Source organism: Apteryx rowi, unplaced genomic scaffold (genome assembly GCF_003343035.1).
Source record: "Apteryx rowi isolate R43461 unplaced genomic scaffold, aptRow1 scaffold_85, whole genome shotgun sequence".
Lineage (NCBI taxonomy): Eukaryota > Metazoa > Chordata > Aves > Apterygiformes > Apterygidae > Apteryx > Apteryx rowi.
Genome location: NW_020451149.1, coordinates 21214 through 41044, shown reverse-complemented (window position 1 = coordinate 41044; position 19831 = coordinate 21214). Strand labels below are relative to the sequence as shown.

General features: G+C 42.2%; 1 protein-coding gene across 1 annotated transcript; it reads right to left on the bottom strand.

The window, feature by feature from the left end:
- Positions 1-14401: 14401 nt before the first annotated feature.
- Positions 14402-17197, bottom strand: NPFFR2 (neuropeptide FF receptor 2). Its single transcript, XM_026090158.1, has 3 exons — positions 16831-17197; positions 15975-16074; positions 14402-15414 (listed from the first exon to the last, which is right to left on the bottom strand). Exons 1-3 carry the CDS (start codon positions 17195-17197, stop codon positions 14574-14576), a joined length of 1308 nt encoding a protein of 435 aa, XP_025945943.1. The 3' UTR covers positions 14402-14573.
- Between the last annotated feature and the right edge of the window lie 2634 nt (positions 17198-19831).

Sequence of the window (19831 nt, the reverse complement as noted above, 5' to 3'; positions counted from 1 at the left end):
AGATATGGTGTGTTGAGGAACTCAGAGGTGATATGATACAGGCACTCAGGTAATCTTTGCCAGTCAGCAGATATGTCCTGGTCATATTTTCCCTTCAGTTATGGATTTGTCCATATAAATCTTTTAGTCTGAATGTCCAACAGTATCGCTGCTTGATGCAGCGAGCGTCCATGGTGTTGTGATGTGGCTGTACCCATTCATATGGTGCTGCCCCTTTCACTCAAATCATGTCTGTGGCAGCTGCTGCTTCTCTTGCTGCAGGTCGCATTCAGGACAGGAAAGAGGAAGAAGGTATGTGCCCTACTGAAGCTGCTCGAGCTTTGGATTCAATATGCTTCAAGTGCTGCAAGACAGAAACTTCGGAGACATCACATTTGCATTGGGAAATCCTTTCAGTGCTTCAGGAGCTCTGGTAAAGGAAAATATCTCAGAGCCCGGGGTGGGTTTCTTGCTACTCTGACATGAGTTTTTCGGTAAAAAAAAAAGGAGAGGTTTCATCCCTTTTTAGAGATGGAATGGGGTTTAAATGCTGACTCTCTCTCTCAGGACAGAAGTAAGGCACACTGTGATTTCCAGAGCTGGCAGATGGGATATCTACTGTCTGTTACACACCTGTGTATGTTATGAGACTCCCTCTAGGTTCTTCTTCTACCTCTCTGCCAGCAGAGTAAACAGGCAACTCTTCCCTGCCTGAAGTGCCTGACTGCCAGCTTATACAGGTCTTGGCTGGACACTGATCACAGTTGCCAGGTTGGGTCTCCTGRAGTAGAACAAGACAGCTTTCTTCTTTAGGAATGCACAATTCAAAGAAGCCTTCTGGGATAAGAGTAAAAGAAACCATCGGTGCTAATGGTCCCAACCTGTAGCTTTAAAACTTCTGCGAGGAACAACCAAAGTACCCAGCRTTTCCTAAAGGGATCACCTTTCATGGGCAATTGGAGAGTGTGTTGAAAAGGAATTGGCCCACGTGGTGTAGCCTCCAGTGTGGGAACAAGAGAGAATTCAGGGAGAAAGATAAGGGGGCACACAGGAAAAACAGCCAAAGCACACCACCCTTTTGCAACATGAGTAACGAACTAGCTGGTGAAAGCCAGACAGTTTGTTCCAGCTGCACGGTGGAGGAGGGAGCGATAYGGAGGTATCACGGTCCGCCCCTGACCACAAAGGGTTGCATCCCAAAAAATAATTGCTGCTCACAGACTAACTGTTGACCTATAGTACCCCYAGCCTCATTATCCCTGCTTACCATATTAAAAATCATGCCCTTTGCTGCATAATGACATGTAAATAAGGGGGCCTACCCCCAACAACCGCGCAAATGGCAATCTGGCCAATGAAGTATGTCTGCCGCACTTCCACATCCCACCTTCAGCAACTATAAAACAGAGGAGAGCTTACTAAAGTTTTTGGAAGGGAAGAAAACTGAACCGCCGACCTGTTCACTGGAGATTGCTGACGAGCGAGCCTCCTTCTCCCTCCCCCAAACAGGGACGCCTCTTTGGTAAGACTTGCGCCTCCGACAAACGTTGGACGTTACCCGGGAAAATATATTGTTATTGAAAGCGCTTAATTGTTAGTTTGAGCTCATAGAAAGAAATTTTGTAGCAGCAAGTGCATTTATCAATGGCAATTCCRAACCTGTTGTATCTGTCGCTTTAATAAAATCTTATTCTTTTTACTTTGCCARACTGTCTCAGGGAAAGTCCTCAAACGGGGGCTCTGGCAGGCAAAYGTAAATTATAAAGATAAGGAGGGGCCTTCCATCCCTCCCTTTCACGCGACACTCCAGTCAGAAAAAAAATGCCCAACAGTGCCACTTAGACTAGGAAGACAGAGATTATGTTAAGCTTGAAAAGGCAGGATTGAATCCACACTTGTTTGGAATACAGGTAAATATTGAACATCATTTTTATGACACGGATTTAGGCAGAAAATGATTCAAAGTGAATGCAAGTCATCAGAAGAGAGCTGCTGGTGAAAGCAGGGAAAGAAAAGAGATGAAAAATTCTAGGCAGCTCATTTCAATGGTAGAGAGAGACAGCTCAGTCCCAGAGATCTGCCGTGATGGGACGACAGGGTAAATAAGTGATGACATCTGTAGTGAAAGAGGTCCTGGAAGTCTCTGAAGGCAACATTATCCCCAGGGCCCTGAATGAGGTACCAGGAACAGGATGTACATCTGTAAAATTCCAGCCTCAGACTGCACGCAGGTGAGATTTTCATTAATAAGTAACAGAAAACAGAGATAGGAAGGCAGTCTTCTGACAGTGTAGAAATACTGTTGTAAGCTGCAGAGCCTTCATCTGTGTAATTTTGCTTTGCTGTTCCTCTGTACAGACTTTATAGGTTCGTAACCAGCCATGTGTTTGCTGCACCTTGTGCTTCTGTTTCTAAGCAACCAGTGTACATCCTAACCCTGGAGCTCCAGCGCACTGCAGGAGAGCAGAAGGTTGTGCTCAGGGAATGGAAGTTGGGAGTAGTGTTTTCCGCCACCTCAAGAGAGATAGCCTTATGATAGATTGGAAGTAATTTCTCTTCTGCATATGCCCAATGTTGCGGATGAGTGGGCAGTAATGCACTTCACTCGTAAGAGAGAAGCAGCAATATGTTTTATTGAGGTAAGGCAGTGATTTAACAAAGTTCAATCRTAAATAAGACAGTGATTTAATGAGGTTCGATAGTAAGGTTCACTCAGTTATTTACTGCATGGAGGACAGAGTCAGATAACAGTGTCAAGGAGACCCTCCCATTGAGTCACAAGGTTCAGAATGGATCCCCTTGCTTTCCAGACTCCTTTTCAGGGGAGTCTGGGTGCAGCTGGATCCCATCTTAGTCCCAGACTTGGTCAACAGTTCATAGCTAAAGGGTTATGTGCACAATCAATCAGAGATATAACTTAGCAAAGTTTTGCAAAGGTTCAGCATGCTATTAGTCACTTACCGAGGATCTGTCGCGGGTAAGGAATCTCTCTCAACCTCGAGGAGTAACCTTGAGAGGCGTCCCTGCTCAGGAGGAGGTTCTGCAGTGCAGCCCGCTGCCGTGCAGGAGAGCTCCATGGGCTCTGGGCTGCCCCCTATTTATGGGGGGGGGGAGATGATTGACTCATCGTCATATTTGCATGCTAGACGGGTCTTAGTTGGCACATGCTCACAGCTAATTCTTAGTGTTGGGAGGCAGTTGCTGTTGCTACAATCCCCAGAACAGCCAGAGATCCTCTCTTTGGACTCCTACAGCTGTTGCAAAGCTCAGTATTTGCCAACCAAGAGTGTTTATTATATCCCAGCACACAAAGTTTAGAGTATGGGTAAACCACATATGCTTCCTGGCATTCAGAAAATTCAGAATTAAAAATGTGAAGAGAGAGCATAGTTGTATGAAATCTTAGTTATGAATCTTCCTCTTTTTATTCTCTCTTTTCATAGAAAGCACCTATATAGTCCTGTTCAAAACTTAAGGCTCTAAGCAAGCTCCTTGCCCACGGTATGGCAAATAAGCAGTTTTTACAGTTTTCAAGCCGTCCTTCCTGGTTGTCAGCTGCTGCTGCAAATCCAGACCAGAGCGTTGCTGTGTATAGTGTTTAGTTCTGTTTAGTCTAAGCTGATATAACACACATTTTGATTCATCCCTGTAAACTAAAGCTTGCCTGATGCCAAGTCTAGAATATACTGTGATGAGAAAGCGGGAGGTAGGAGAAAAGCAAAAACAGCTGTTACTTCCATGCCCTGTTAATCTGATAAGTTATGTGTTGACAGACGTGGTATCTTTACCAAGCCATTTGGGATTCTTTTTCTTTCTCTTGAGGCAGAGTGATTTCTATAATTAGCATTCAAAATGTGGCGGGCAGTGGATCAGTATTCTTATTCTCATGGAAGCTGTCAGCTTGGATCTCCCTGTCTCGAGGAGTTACCATACAACTACCTATAACAGCCATTGGCACCAACATACTCAGAAGGACTGAGTACCTGCAAGCCTGTGGACTGTACAGAAATATATGGGGGACATGTAGTGCCTTTTCAGTACCGGTTCCTGTTCTGAGGAGCAGTCAACAAGCAATTAAACATCTGAATATATGTAAGGACAGCAGTGAAGACTTGGTAAAATCACAGAAGACCTGAACTGAACGAAGCGAGAGGTCAAAAGGAATCTGCCATAGTCTCGCAGTCAATCACTTATTACCACATTGTAGTTTGGGGCGTTCCGTGTCAACCAGTGTCAGAGCAAGAAATGAAGCTGTGCAGCCTTGTAGATGAATCCAAGCACTGCCTTCAAGAGCTGAATCCTTTGGACAGGGCAGTACCACTCTGTGCTTTATTGCCTGCCTCTCTTACAAGAGGATTAGACATTGATCTTGCTTGGGAAACTCTTGGGTTGTATCTCAGAAGCGCTATGCCAGCCAAAGGAGTTATTTCTCTTCTCCTTAGGGAACTGTGTGATGGGCCCTACTTGGTGGAAACTGCTCCAGGATTGTTATTGATACACCAAGCTCAAAGCTTTGACTTTATGCTCCGGGTGCTCCACTGGGCAATTATGGAGCAGTTTYCTTAATGGCTGCATTAAGGGGTCTTTTCAGCAGCTTGTCACTACAACCCTAGCAAAGCACTGCCTCTTACAAACACGGAGATTTTGTCTCAGTGTTCGGCACAGGTGAAACGCTACCAACTGCTAAGGCCTTGGTGTTCCTTACAGCATGACATCAAAGGTCCTTAGAGGTCTGCCAGAAGAAGACAGAAACTACCTTATCCTGCTGGTTTTGTTAAGGAAGGGATTACAGCCTGACCGAGTCATTTTAATGCTGTTGATGCGTGGGAGAGTCCTGTGATCAGTCCTGATCTGTGTGGTCAGAACGGCTTGTAGCATCTCAGTTCCTCTGATAGTACTGGGACAGGACAGGAGTACATTCAGGAAGGATAATTTGCAACCATTTTTGCTACTGTGCAATCCAAAGTTTTATTTTACATGCCACTGGAGTGGAGTCATTCTGTGTATGGCTGTGCTTGTCTTGAAAAAAAACCCAGAAGAAAACAAACSCCCCTGGTATGTCCAACTCCACCTCATAAATGTGACACTGACTCCTTAATGGGATTAGATATTTCCAAAAGGTTAGTGATTATATTGCCATTTAGGGGAAAGCAAAGGGCTCCCCTGTGGAATGCCAAGGAAAAAATAAAAATCACTCCCTTTTCTGCTTCACCCTGTAACCACTGAGCTTATGCCCCCTTGTCCATTTATATTTGGAAGCTAGGCTTCTGCATGAGGCCTTTTTGAGCTAAATACTCCCTGGTTACTGAAGCAGCATTGTGATAAGATACGTATAAACATAGGAAGAAAAGAGATATAAAAAGACTGCTCAGGTCAACCAAATCTGAACTTAGCTTGCTGTGTTTCAGGGCTCTGCTTTATTTTGGTTGTATCACAAAATGCAAACAAGGACGATTTCACTGGATACACAAGCAGTGAGGAGATTTTGGAAAATAATCTCATAATAATCTTCATGGCTTCTTTAACCCTGTGATGACCACTTAATTATGCAGAGTAATATTTTGGAACATGCCCCAGTGGCTAAATCCCACTTCCTCTGCGTTTCTTGAAAAGTCAATCGGGGGAAGCTACTAGGTGTTGGCTCTTCAAAAGCATTCAGACCTGCAGGGATGCCAGTAAGTGCCTCTGCCCCCCCCCCCTTTTTTTTGACACCTAATTATAGCTTGCTGCTTTTGGAGAAAAGATGCTGGTCAAGACACTTATATGCTTGTTTTATCTTCCCAACAACATATTGGGGACTGACTCTTTGATTCCCCCTGGGACAATCGGTCCCAGGCAGAGCATTTGGTTGTAGCAGAGTCAGAGAGCAGCCACAAAGAGCAAATTTCTTTAAGCAGGTTCTCTGTTGTTACTATTAACCATGAGCACATCCATTACGGATGAACAGGGAACTCACTAAATAAGTTGTCTGCTAAAGGAATGCTGAAATAAAGAAATTCCCTGTATCAGAGGAGCCTTCAGAAGGTGCGTCTGCCTGGAATTGTGCAAAAAGGCCCGGCACTGTCTGACCTACCACAGGCAGGTGAAAACTGCCAGGGATATGACTGACAGAAGCAGTCTGCTGTCACGGAAGATGATAAGGAGAAAAGATGGGAGGCTATAATTAGTTAAGGACTTGCAGTCTGCAAATCCTGCCCCTGCAGAAGTGAAATAGCAGAACTCTTCTGGCTTTAGGGATGGTGGGGTTAGACCGCTCTTTCCATGAGGGGCAGTGTCTTGTGAATTCAGGCCAAGATTTTCASAACTGACTTGTGGCTGTGCTGCCTCCACACTTTTGGTACCTGCTGCAAATCTCTAAACCAATCCCCAAAGAACAAAAGCCCTAGACGCATTTAGCGCTTGAAAAACAACCCTTGTATGCATGCTGCCATGGACTTCTCCAGAATTATTCATTTCAATGAAGTTAGGAAGGATTCATGTTGGCAGGACCCAGAACTTGGCAATTACAGAGCAGTTTCTTTAATGGCTGCAGTTTTCCCTTCCATTCTGGTTTACGTGGACAGCTTTCTAGTTAAAATCTGCTACGTGACAGGATGTCTTTGATGTTTTTGATGGAATTCAGTTCTTCTAGTGTTACAGTATATATAGTATAATACTAGTTAAATATTAACTAGTATTAAAGCTCCTCTGAACACCAGTTCTTCATATAAATGGTGAAAAGTTGTAACAGAAAAAGAAATAATTCCTCAGGGAATCCTGAGTTCTTGAGGTTCGTAGAAGCTGTCTGTAATTTCACTTTCTGATAGGAATGGGAAAAAGTTTTAGCAGCATCTATTTATTTTCTTCAAAAATGTTTTTACTTGCTTGGACTACTGAAAAATCCGCTTGCTGCCTAGCCCCCTTTACCTTTCAGTTTGCTTGTATCCCCTCTTCTTCAAAGTCCTTCCTAGCTTTTTGACTTTGTCCTTCATCGAATAGAGATTTTTATCGCAGCTGCAGGGCCCCCAGCTAACTGCAGCCTCCCTTGTCGCAGATCGCTCTCGTTGCTCCAGTTTTCTCAGTACTTCAATACTCATCTCTCGGGCCTCCCTCTTTGTTTCTTTCTAAACATAATCAGCTTCCAAATGCCTTCCCTCTGCAAGGCCTTTTCTTCCAGGAACTATTCCCCTCTTTTATCCTTGATGCAAGTTTCTCCATGCTCACAGTTAACTGTAGTGTTGTTTTCTGCTCTTTATTGTTCATTCTGTCTCCCATTACTGCAATTAATACCCCAACAGGCATGAGGGTGAGTCATGGCCAACAGGAGGGCTAAAACCCATCAGTTCCAAAACCACTGGTTTCTCCCATCTCAGCAAAGTAAGATCCTCCGCACAGTACCTCCCATCACCCTCCTGGGTCAGATGCTAGACTGTAATAACACTTATAATCATTTGCACTGGTCTCAGCTTTCTGCCTTTTATGATATAGCTCAGTGCACACAGAGCAGGCAGAAAGTTAGTGCTAGCTCAACCTCTGCCTTTTTATACTCCATTGTCTTCCGAAAGCTTTTCCCTTATTCTCCTAACTCATTTTTTAAAAATAAAAACATGTCTTTTACATCTTCCTCATCTGACTTGGGCTTGCTTGAGTCACACAATAATTTTTTTGCTGGAGAAGTAAATACAGCTCTACCTACCTACTCTGTAGAAATGATCAATCAAAAAGAAAAAGACAATATTCTTTTCAGAGACCTTGAAAGTTGATATCATCATCTGTGCTTGAATGCTGGCCCCTCTATGAAATAGGTTTAACTTAGTTTTTCAAAAAAAATTTCAATAAGGGGTTTCTTAGATTGTCTAAACATTCAGGTCTGGATTTGAATCATGCTTAAAGTTTAAACTGTTTTATAATGTTTAAGTCTATTCCCCTCTTTGTAGCCTCCATGTATAGAAAAGAGAGTTGTTTGYTATCTTCTCTACAAAAGCTTCTTAAATATTGGAAGAATGTTATAGTTTCTCCTTCACTCTCCTGCCATTTTCTTTTTCCTAGAAAACAGAATTCTGTGATGAAATCAAAGRTTTTCTTTGATTAAGGACTTCCCTTACAGAGATATTTTCTAGGCCTCTTCTCATTCCCTTTGCTGTCTTTTAGACTTCCTCTGAGTCTGTTCACAGCTTTCTGAAATTGCTACACCCAGCTGGAATCACGCTAGTGCTGAATGGAGCGGAACATCTGATGGTCACAATAATATTCCCGACTGTTAATGTTAGCCTTTCTTTTTGTAACAGCAGCACTATTACTGCTTTTTCACTGCTCTCCAGTTTGGTCCACCAAARCCCACAGATCTGTTTTTACAATATTGTTGTAGCGTTATCCCATTTTGTGTTTTACATCTTACTTGGCCATCTTCCATGATCCACTTGATCCTTGCTGATTTTGGACAATTTCTGTCTTTGAGCAGGAATTTGGGGCCRTCTCCTAGAGGTTGTGTTGTCTAAATCAAATCCTTTTCGTTACGTGCTCTTATAAAGTATGAGATCATTTCAGGGCTTAGTTATTTTTACAGTGAAGGTGTTTTCATGATCATTATCTTTGTAAAAATATTTCAGTAGGACTGGACCTTGCACAGACCTTTGTGTGATGACAAGTGAAGCATCTCGCACTGACAATGAACATTTGATAAGTGAGTTTTGAATACAGTTTTTGAATCATTTTCCCAGGTTTCCCAGGTTGAAGTGTTTTCCTTCATACCATAGTTACTTAGTTCCTTAAAGTAAACAGAAAATTCTGTAAAAGACATACTCTTCTCAGTACAGCTTATACTTAACTGGTTCCTTTTTTTTTTGTTATGCCAGAGAGGAGTAGGAGCAGGGCTGCTCCACAAGGGCGTCAAGCCAGGACCCGAGGGTGACAGCAAAGCAGGGACCTCTCCAGCAAGGGCACAGCCTCACGGCGCACAAGAAGTGCAGGGCAGATCCGAAGGCAAGCCAAAARGTCAAATCAGTCAAGCAGGTCAGCAAAGCCAGGTAGGGCATAGCACACGCTCGGCAACACCCAGGCAAGGCCTGGGCCTAAGCTTAAATGTGATTTCAGTGTGATTAGTTTGAGGTGAYGCGTGCTTAACAAATCCACACTCAGTTTTGGGGGGGCTGATTTTCTGGAGTTTCTTTTGGGACCTTATTATCCTCTAGGGAGTTGATGATTCACTGTGTAATCATTTATCCTGGCRTTTTCCTGCATATTGAATTGATGCTGCCTGCCCTGCAATTTCCCAAGATGTCTTGAAGATTTAGTCACAGCACTGAGCTGCTTCTGCAGCTCTCTTAGGTAGATTTGATCAGGCTGTGTCAGTTTTAACACAACTTGCTCACCCAAATGTTCTTTAACCTTTTCTTCTTCTTTTCTGTCCTGAAATCTGGATCACAATCTTTTTTCTTTAGAATGGAAACCAAGGTAATGCTGTGTATTTAGTATTTTAACCATATTTCTGTCATCTATGTATTTACTTCCCTATTTAGTAATGTGCTTCTGCTTCCAATCTAATCTCTACATTCGTGCAATTTTGTTCCTCTTCTTGACGATTTCTTTTTGATGCCATTAAAGAGTTTTTGACACTGCTCTTTACACAACCAGTRTTGGTTTCATATTATTCTTTGTCCTAGTGAAAGTTTTCTTTTGAGCCACTAATATTGTCTCTTCCAGTAACTACCAACTCCCCTATACTTCTTTATTCCTAGATTTTTCCTAAGAGAGCTTCATCCAGTTCCCTGTGTGTGTTAAAGTCTTTTTGATTCTGGATACAATACAAATGTTTTTCGGTGGGAGAGTTACTGCTACAGGAGGTTTGGGCATGCATATCAGCAGCTTTTCATTCGACCTAAGTGGACCTCCTTTGTGGAGGGAGCGAACGGATGGAAACTTAAATAACACTGCTGTCTAGAGGCTGTACAGCACCACCAAATGTGGTGACAACAGTCTGGTACAGCTGGTTTACTCTGTCATATTACATCTATGGGTAGCATATAAATGTCAAGTGAAAGACACAAAAAAAAGAAATAAATGAATAAGTATTAAAAATATGCCATTTCCTTTGAACAACTTGGGCTATTAGCATTCAGAGCCTATTTTTAAAATGCTATCAGGCCCAATTTTAAATTAAGAAATAAGTTTGCATATTTCAGTTACAGATATGTTGCCTCRGTTTTCCAAATTACTTGACAATATTTGGGGCATTTGTCTAAAAGCAAAGCAATGCAAGAAAATGAATCAATGGAGTTTAGGCTAATGAGGATGCTGAATGTGTGGGGATTGCAAGCGTGTAGGAGTAATGTGACCAGACAGGGTAGGAAACATGAGACTCTGGAAACTTAGTACCTTACTTGTGACAAAAGCTGTTTTGATTCTAGTTCAGTTTCAAAGTGGAAGGCATAGATTTATTATTTGGTTTCAATTGATAAATGACAACTGGATCTGCTGTGCCTTGGAGTCTGTGGTCCTCTGAGGTGTGGCTTGCTATTCACGAATGCTAATGGCTCCTAAGGATGGTGAATTGCTGATAGGAGCAAGTGGTGTTAAGTTCCCTGTAAAGATCCTGTAATAAAAAAGATTAACTTACACAAAGTACCAGATACTTTTGCTTTTGAATTAGCCACTTGGTGCTGGTGATAAAGACATTGAGGTGTGGCTTAGAAAGACTACTTGTGAGCCTCCTGGGCATGAATGGTAGCAACCTAAGTAGAAACCTGGGACTGCTCCTGGTTTTATTGAAGTTAAATCAGTTGTTAGAGCACCTCTTGATGAATAGCTGGAAAAGAGATGCTTGGAGAGGGTTAAGGCTGTTCAAATTTTAGAACAATTCTAAAGTGTTCCTACTGGGAGTTGTTCTGTGTTCATACAATGAGAGGAAATGAGGGTGTCTTGAAAACAGCTAAGATGATTGGTCAACCTTGGATTTCTGTGATTAAACTACCTACCTGCTGAAGATTCAGTGATGTCTAAATGATTGATTGGTGGTGAATCATAGAACCAAACATGCTGACTTTTCATTATTGCTGCTGGAATTACAATAAAAAAAAATCCAAAACAGTACACAAAATAATTATCTATTTGTGTTAGATGTCAGGAATCCAGAGGACAAGAGATGTTCAGTGAATTTGGGTTAGCAATGTGCCTTTTAAGTAGAGCAAATGGGAAAATGACGATAGCTGTATATTCAACTGGGAAATGCGATCCTAGCAAAACTGAAATATTTGATGAAGTCCTCTTGTTCTGCAGAAATTTCTTTTCTTTTTCCTTGTATCACTCAAATTCMTCCCCCAAAGGCTAATTACTTCATCAGACAGTGTTTCCAGGATAAAATCCTGCTTTTTAAAGTAGTGTTTTCTTTCATCTTTTTTATGTGTTTTGGTATGCATTGTTACAACTCAATCACATTGGGGGGGTTTTGTGTGTGGAGGTAACATTCTGAGAGCATTTTGAAATTCAGTTTTAAAAAAGCAAACATTTTAATTTTGTAATCATCCTTAAAGCATTATTTCCATATTTAACACAGGCCTGTTTCCAGTGAAGGCAAACCATTTGATGGTTTTTACTTCAGGGTCTTTCCCTCACAGTGAAATGCCAAGGCCATCTTCAGGAATACCACCCTGAGCCAGAAGAACACTTAGGGGAATTTTTATGTCCTGTTGACGTTCGTTTTGAGCACATCCGTGAGTATTTCGCTGAACAGAGATAAACACAAGCGTATACTTACGTTTAATAACAGTCTCCAAGCTGTGCTGAATCATACAGAATAATTCCGGTTGAAAGGGACTTCTAGAAGTCATCTGGTTCATAGCTTTAATCAAGAAAACACATCTTTGGCAAAAGCTTTCTGGAAAAAAATACCTCCTGCAACAATAGGCTGTCTCTGTTGTTAGCTTATTAAATGTCACTCTAAAATCAATAGATGGCATGATCTGCAAAATGTATACCAGCTAGCTGGGTGTGTACATTTGGTCTGATTTTTAAAGAGCACAGTGTTCCTGTCTCACTTGTGGATGGCACTGTTTGCCATTCACCAAACTGTGTTTCTTGTTGCAGTAAAACAAGCTATCTTTCTGAGACTGGCCAGTTGTTCAGGTCTAGAACCCATAAATAGAACGGATTAAATTATTAAGACCTGGGTATTCTTCACCAGAAAAATCTGTGCTTGCAGCAATAGATAAACTGTGCCATAAGCAATAGACAGCTGTGCATAATTTGGCTTTCTATATAAAGAGAGAGACRTAGCAATAAGCTTTGGGAATCCAAGTAAAGCAAACTTTGCCAGGCAAAATGGGTCTCATTTTTAAAACGTACAACAAGTGAAGGAAGAAGGACTGGATGAAGGGGATGCAGGAAGTGTGGAATACCTGGAGCTCAAAAAATTTTTCTTTGCTGGGTTTTTCAAGGGAGCACAACAGAGTCAGGCATCTGTATTTGATTAGATCCTTTAAAAATCCCAGCCTAGATACAATGCATTACAAAATCACCTGCAAAATTAGAGCTGTTGGCTGCAGCTTCCTACCCCCTCCGAATATTTTCCATGTTTTCTAGTAACTTGGAGAAAGGAAGAGTTTGGGGCAATACAGCTGGAAAAGTTATTGGTTTCCCCTAATTGTGCAAATCTGTCATCATCTGAAAGGTGTGCAGATTTATGAGAAGGAGGACTCTAGTTTGATGAGCATGTCGCTCCACCTAATCACTGGGGAGTGACCTTACCTCGTAATTGGCACCTCTAGACCCTCACAGGATAAGACATGGTGAAGCTCTAATCCTGTAGCACATCTTGCACTAACCTGGACCCCTCATCGATGTCAAGAGCGTCTATGAGATGCCTCCAGGGTTACTCTGTCTAAAAGTGCCAGGCTCTCTCAGATGGAATAGATCCTCAAGATATTCTCTCTCATGCTAGCCTTGAAGTTGCAGTCCTCTTGGGTGAATTGCACCCAAACAAAACAGAATGAGATCCCATCAAAATTATTCCATGAAAGCAACTTTTCTTTTTTTATTTCTCAAATTTTCGCTCCATTTCTCAAGCTGCAGCAATAATTAGTATCACAGAATTAACAAGGTGAACAACCAGAAATGGGAATAAGTGAAATGCCACTGAAGATGCTTACTTTTTGCAGTTTAGGTTGGAAACAGTTGGCATACAAAATGTCCAGGAAGAAGCACTATGGGTACAGCTACATGTTGACCTAGGAATTGGTGAGTTCAGTTCAAATATTAATACTTTATCTCCAATATTTGACTTAATGAGATTTATCAAATAACAGATTGACAAGTTCCAGGAACAGGCTTAGGCTTCACAGAAGCAGCTAAAGCAGCAGTACCAAGGAGAATCCACTGCTGAACAAAGGAAAAGGTAGTATATTAAATAAAGAAGTGAATTTATTGGATTAGTCTTGCTATTAGTCCAGTAAAAGTGGACTAATATTAGTATCCAGTATTAGTGGATATTTTGATCTACAGACACAAGTATTTCTTAATTCAACAGTAAATTAAAATGTTCTAATGGAATAGTTTTGGCAGGGAGCTGTGAGGGCCAGTGGCTCCCTGCGAGCTGGGAAGCTGGGAGCTGCAGGGGATCCCCTGACCAGCAGGGCAGGGGCTTCAGCAGCCAGGGCCCGTCCCACCACCCCCAGCGAGGGAGCAGGGCAGGCTGGGGGGCATCCAGGTTCATCCAAGAGTCCTGGACAAGTCCGTAGGGATGACGCAGGTCCAAGGCCAGGCTGGAAAGTCAGTCTGCACTTCAGGGTCTTGGTCTGGCCCTGGGCAGGTGCAGGCAGGGCTGCAAGGCAGCGGGACCTGTAGCTCCGGCAGGGGCCAAGCACTGGAGCCTCAGCGTGTGAAAGCAGCTCCCCTGGGCAGGGGTCGGCGCTGGCTGTGGCCACCCTGCAGCGCTGACTGGGAGCCTCTCCAGGGTCAGCAGAGGGAGGGGGCTGCCCTTGGCCACGCTGGCTCTGAGCTGCCCCCAGCCCCAGCAGCCGGAGGGGGGATGTGCTCAGGGTCCTGACAAGTTTCATGATTTTCTCCTCTATCCAGCCCCATAGTCTAGGTATGCTAGGACACTACAAACAGCCATTATGTTTTCATTTCAACAAGAAAATTGCATGCATTAACAACAAATAGCCTTACATGCTGAAGCATTTCCATAAATATTGTTTAAGCAACCCTGTTTGACCCACTCCAAGAAATTCAGAAAAGCAAATGGACAAGTATTCTCCTCTTTATCAGTATCAGGAATAACTGTATCTGAGTCAATAATCATAGTTTTCTTTTTCTCTTACATCAGGATAAATGGAAGGTAATTCCATTTTAATTATGTCTTTGCTCCATTCCAGTTTGGGAGCAGGGAGACACCACTGACAGCAGGGGAGATGCTCCTGATGTAAACTGGTGACAAAGAAGGCTGAATTCAGCTTCTACCTATATCAAACAATCAGATATTATGCAAGCTGCATATCTTTTTCTAAACAGAAACATATTGGCATATTTTGGTTTTGTCAGAAAGGTCTTACAGGGTATGAATTTCCCACCACAATAAATAAACTCTGCCAGGCACAAATCATTTAGATAGTTCATAGCAAGTTTCACTTAACTCCATTGTTGGAGGGCTCTTCTAGATCCTCCATCATCAAATCCTGCTGCTCATTTATCCAATTTCCTTTCCTAATTGGCTTCCCCTCCTCCTTAGCATTTTGACAAGCTTGATCTTGGGGTGTCTGGTAGTTGGCAGCTGGCAAAATGGCATTGCTTTGGCCTCGCTGCGAATAGACCTCCTTGTGAATCACCTCCCTAGAACAGAGCTGAAGTTTAAAGGCTGCCTGGAAACCTCGGCGGAAGTTTTCATTAAAGAAACCATAGATGATGGGGTTGACACTGCTGTTGAAAAAGGCCAGCCAGTGAGCAAAGGGATAGATATAAATGTTGATGATCTGCAGCTGGACATCGGACAGGTTAGCATAGTCTGAGAGCATCAACAGAGTCCACAAAGGAAGCCAGGACAGGATGAAAAGCAAAGCCACGATAATGAGCATTTTGATTACTTTTTGCTTCTTCTTGGACACAAGGTGCCGCTGCTCCTGGCTGTGTTTTCCCGCTGCAGGCATTGCCGTGTTGAAGAGAGTAATGCCTATCCTCGCGTACATGATAACAATGAGTGACAGGGGAGCCAGATAGATGTTGGCAAATAGAACCGTCGTGTAGATCTTCCTCATTCCTGGATCAGGCCAGTCCTCCCGGCACCAGTATACAGGGCGGGTTTCATTGCCATAGCCAAGGATCACCCTGAAATGCTTCTCTTCTTGCACCTGCGACATGACTGCAGAGGGACACATGATTGCCACAGCCAGAATCCAGATGACCGCTATAATGACAACTGCGGTTGAAATGGTCAGCTTCTGCTTAAAAGGATAAACGATGCATCGGAACCTGCAGCAAAGACACACAGGAACATATGTGGAAAAGCCATTTAAAGAATATTTAATCAAACAGGCAAACATGTTCATGCTTTCCAAATTGTGTATTTTTAAAGAAAAACAGATGTAATCAGCTCCTCATCCTACATAAACCAGTGGAGTTACAATTAGTTGCTCCATTTAAGAGCTGTCTTGGTAAAAAGTCTCCCAAAAAATCACATTTATTTTTAACATTTCTTTATATGATCTGTCCCCTTACCAGCCTGCTACTACTACTTCAGTAACCAAAGCAGTTACCAGGGTCTCTACTATCTAGTTCAATAGCTGGAGAACTAACCAACATTAGGCAGCCAAGTATAGCTCAGCTGTACCATTTTTAAGAGATACTAATGGAGGAGCAAATTGCTGCGGCTGCTTTTTAGACACGGCCACGTTTTGTTCTGCTTGCTAGCTCTAGGAGCAAAATGCCTCTGATCTGTTGCAATGTTGTATGGATTAATGAATCAGCCTCAACATGGTCGAGTGGCCTTAGGGTGATGAAAAAGATGGTTTCCCATCTTTGTATCATCTTACCTGTCTACGGCAATTGCAACTAGAGTGAAGACAGAGGCCGAGACAGAGATTCCTTGGACCATCCCACTCATTTTGCAAACCATGCTCCCAAACGGCCATCCTGGAAGGAAATGGGACATTGAAATTTTCTCCAACTCACTGCAGTACTATACTTCCTCTAATGTAAACAGAAGAGGAATATTCCTCCTCCAAACTAATAGATTTCGTTTGCTCTGTCAGGCTGTAGGCGGTAAGGGAGGCAGAGTTTAGATGAATAACTGCTTTGCCAAATGCTTTGAATGTGTTTCTGATGTTCTGAAAAATAGCAGAACAAGGATTTGTGATTACAGGTTAAAATGGGGCCTCAACACAGGAAAGGGAATCGAGCACTACAGTTGAAGATGTCTTGAATGCTTCCATTAAATCAGAGGAAATGTAAGGTATCATCTGAGGTAAAAATATCTCCTCTGAATCCTTCAAAAAATAAATATAGTATCACTTCAGATTACTGTTGAATTTAGCTTCAGGACAGCCAGTGCTGACTGCCATACTTTCCTGCGTAGGCTTGAAGCTATGCCACCTCCTACCACCCTGTTTGTCTGCTGGGTATACAGGGCTGCAAGGCATCTAATGGGGTGCCTAAACTTTTTTTAACCAGTGTAGAGATTACGTCTGTGAAGGGTTTTGCCCCTTAGGTCAGGATGCAATACAAGGGCTCTAAATTTGTCCCAGATCTTATCAAAGGGGTTGGTTCTGTATGCCAGGGACAGAATTAAGGAACGATTTGTGGGGGGTTGCTGTCTCATGTACCATGCTCTCAGAAATGCAGGAGAGTCCCCCTTGAGCTCTTACTGCCATGTGGTGTGACCCAGCCTACCTGCAATGATGTTGTCCAGGAGAGTGGTGGGCATGCAGAAGATTCCCACCAGTAAATCACTGACCGCCAGGTTTAAGATGAAAAGGTTTGTGACCGTACGCATGTGTTTGCTCCGCAGAACGATAAAGCAAACCACTCCATTGCCAACCATACAGAGCAGGAAGATGAGGAGGTAAGAGATGATGAAGACAGCTGCCACTGAAGGCTGATGAAGGTAGAAGTCTACGTAGGAGACATTGCCTTCCAAGTACAGGTACTTGTATGTCCCATTAAAACTGAGCATGTGAGGCCAATCAGTTGAAGAATCTGAATCCATTTTCTTACTCGTAGTGTATTGTGCCTTAAAAGATGTTTTTAAAAAGGTCATTATAGCATGTTTAAAATTGAATTGAAAAAATGGGACTGTATTTGGATACACAGTGTGTTGAAATACATGAAAAACTATTATATATGCTCTTTCCTTTAGGGCTTACTTTGACAGTCCACATTCTGAGCATTCCCGGGCAGGAAAAGCAACAAATGCTATTAGTTTGATTTTACAGCATGGGTATATAAAAGTAACTAGTAAGACTGCTAACATATTTTTTTCCATCTGCAGGCTTCATAAATCAAGTCCTTTCCTCCCCCCAAAAAGGATGTAAACTGGCCTTTTATGATGCGTCAGGTAAACAAAGCAACAAACTAAACAGTTTATTTTGAGAGGAAAAAAATCAGAATTCTTGAGAAATCAGCTTGCTCGACAATTTGAGTAATCTGGCACTTAGGTAACAGTGTGGTTGCTGAGCTTAATTAAAAACAGTGATTAAATTAAACCTGTCTGAAGTGATACAAATCCTCTGCCTGAATATATACAAATCCAGTCCCATTTCACTGTAAAGGAAGTTTTTTTGTGTGTAGTTGAAGTTAGATCACAGCTGACTTGACTTCCCTGCTTAAAAGCCATGTAGATCAAGAGGAATCAGGAAACATGAAGGACTGTAGTGAAGTACAAGACAGCTGGATTCATTTCCTAGCTCTGCTACTGACTTCCACTGTTCTGTTGAGGAATTCATAATCTCTCCATGGCAGAGATCTCCTGCTATAAAATGTGGGTAATACCTTCTCCCACTCTGTGTTTTCACAGCATAAAGTAAATTCTCCCATTTTATATTGTGTTAGGTCACAATTGGCCAAAAATACAGGCTTTTTCTTGCAGAGACTTTTTTTCRAATGTGGCTTTCTTCATATTGTATCATCTGCATTTCAACCTACAAGTATCTATGCCTTCTCTGTTGCAGTAGCAACGCTTCTGCAAACGCGTTGGTTTGAGGATAAGGCAAGCAAGACTTTTTATTATACACTAGAAGGAGATGAAAGAACCACTTTAAGGTAGGTACAGAATTTGTATGCCCCAGACTAACTTACCTATTTTAGAATGTAACTGATTGATTGAGCTGAACTACATAGGCTACACTGTTTTCTTGCCCTCCTGTATTCCTATAGGAATATAAGAAGCTGCACTTAGAATTTAAGTCAAATCTTAACTATAGCAAAATTTTAACCTATGTATTATACAACTCACATAGAAATAATATTAGCCTCCATAAGAGGCTGACACTGGAATCTTGACATTTACAACTGGTACAAGATAACTTAACTTGCAAGTAGCATTCAAGTGTTTTTTCTACGTTTCCTTTTATCTGCCAGATGGAACCTTTGAAACTTAGGTAGAGCGAGTGGTGAATAAAATTAGATTGCTGTCCAGCAAGATGACTTTTGGACAACAATTAAAATGGGCTTTGGGTTTTTATTTCTTTAACAGGCATATCTAAATAGTTGCCTAAAGCTGGGAGCAGGGGGGGAGGCAGGGGACAGAGTCTGACTCGAAATAAGAGTAAAACTAACTGGTGACAAAAGGTACAAAATTAATATGTGGGAATGGATGGCCTCAGGACACTTACCCTATTTCTTTACTGTGAATTTAAATTAAGACATAAATAATCAAATCCTGATGAAATTGTATTTGAGGGAAGGAAAATGTTGGCTACATCTCTTTCATTATAAGAGGAAACTCACYGTGGGCCCCTTTTTTGTGGGACTAAGGTTTCAAACTGCCTCCACAGATTCTTAATGATGATGCACGTGCCATTTTTGCCATGTCCATGGAGTAATGATGGAAAATGATAATCTCTTCTCACTCTGCCTGTGGCAGCCCTCTCCCCAGGAAATGAAAATTTGTTAAGTAGCAATGCTAGAAGGACTGGCCTTTTTCTTCTTGATGTATTTACTTAAAGAGTAGAAACTGTTTAAGTAGAAACATAAGTAGAAGCAAAAGGGTCTGCCTTTTATTCCCTGATATATTTATTCACCTTTAATTCTCAGGAAGACATTGTGGCTTTCCCGTATTTTGTTTGTTAATGGAGTTTAATAACATCAAAACCTCTGCCAAGTTTTTTTTTCCCCAGGTAGTAAGTCTGTTTGTCTACTTTTATTTTTACTCAACATACTTTCAAAAAAAGATTACAATATTTTTATTCAAATGTATTATGCATCAAATGCTTTCACTATTCTGCRGTCACAGTCGGTTACTGTGGGAGGTGTTTTAATGCCACTTTTATTATTTACTTAAGAAAAGAGGCACTGCTGCATTTGCATTCAAACATGCCCAAGATGAAGAGTGTAAGCAGAATCCACAGATGGACATTTGACAATAGTAGTTTATACTGTTCCTTTCAGCATAGATGTGGAGCTGTGCTTTATAAATCCCCGGAGATATTGGGTCACTGGAGCCCCGTTTAAAGCTCAGTATCTTTCATGCTGCCTTTTGGCCCAGGACAAGAAGTGAATTTAGTGTTGCTTGCTTTCCTCTTTTTCCCCTGTCCCCTTCTCAGGTCAGTGAAGAGCAGAAGCCCAAGCAGTCCCTGCCCACCCCAGCTGCGTGCTGGCTGGAAGCATCTAGATGAGAGGCAGCGCTCTTCCAGGAGCTTCCTTTGCTAGGTGAGGCAGTGAGGTCTCCTTCTCC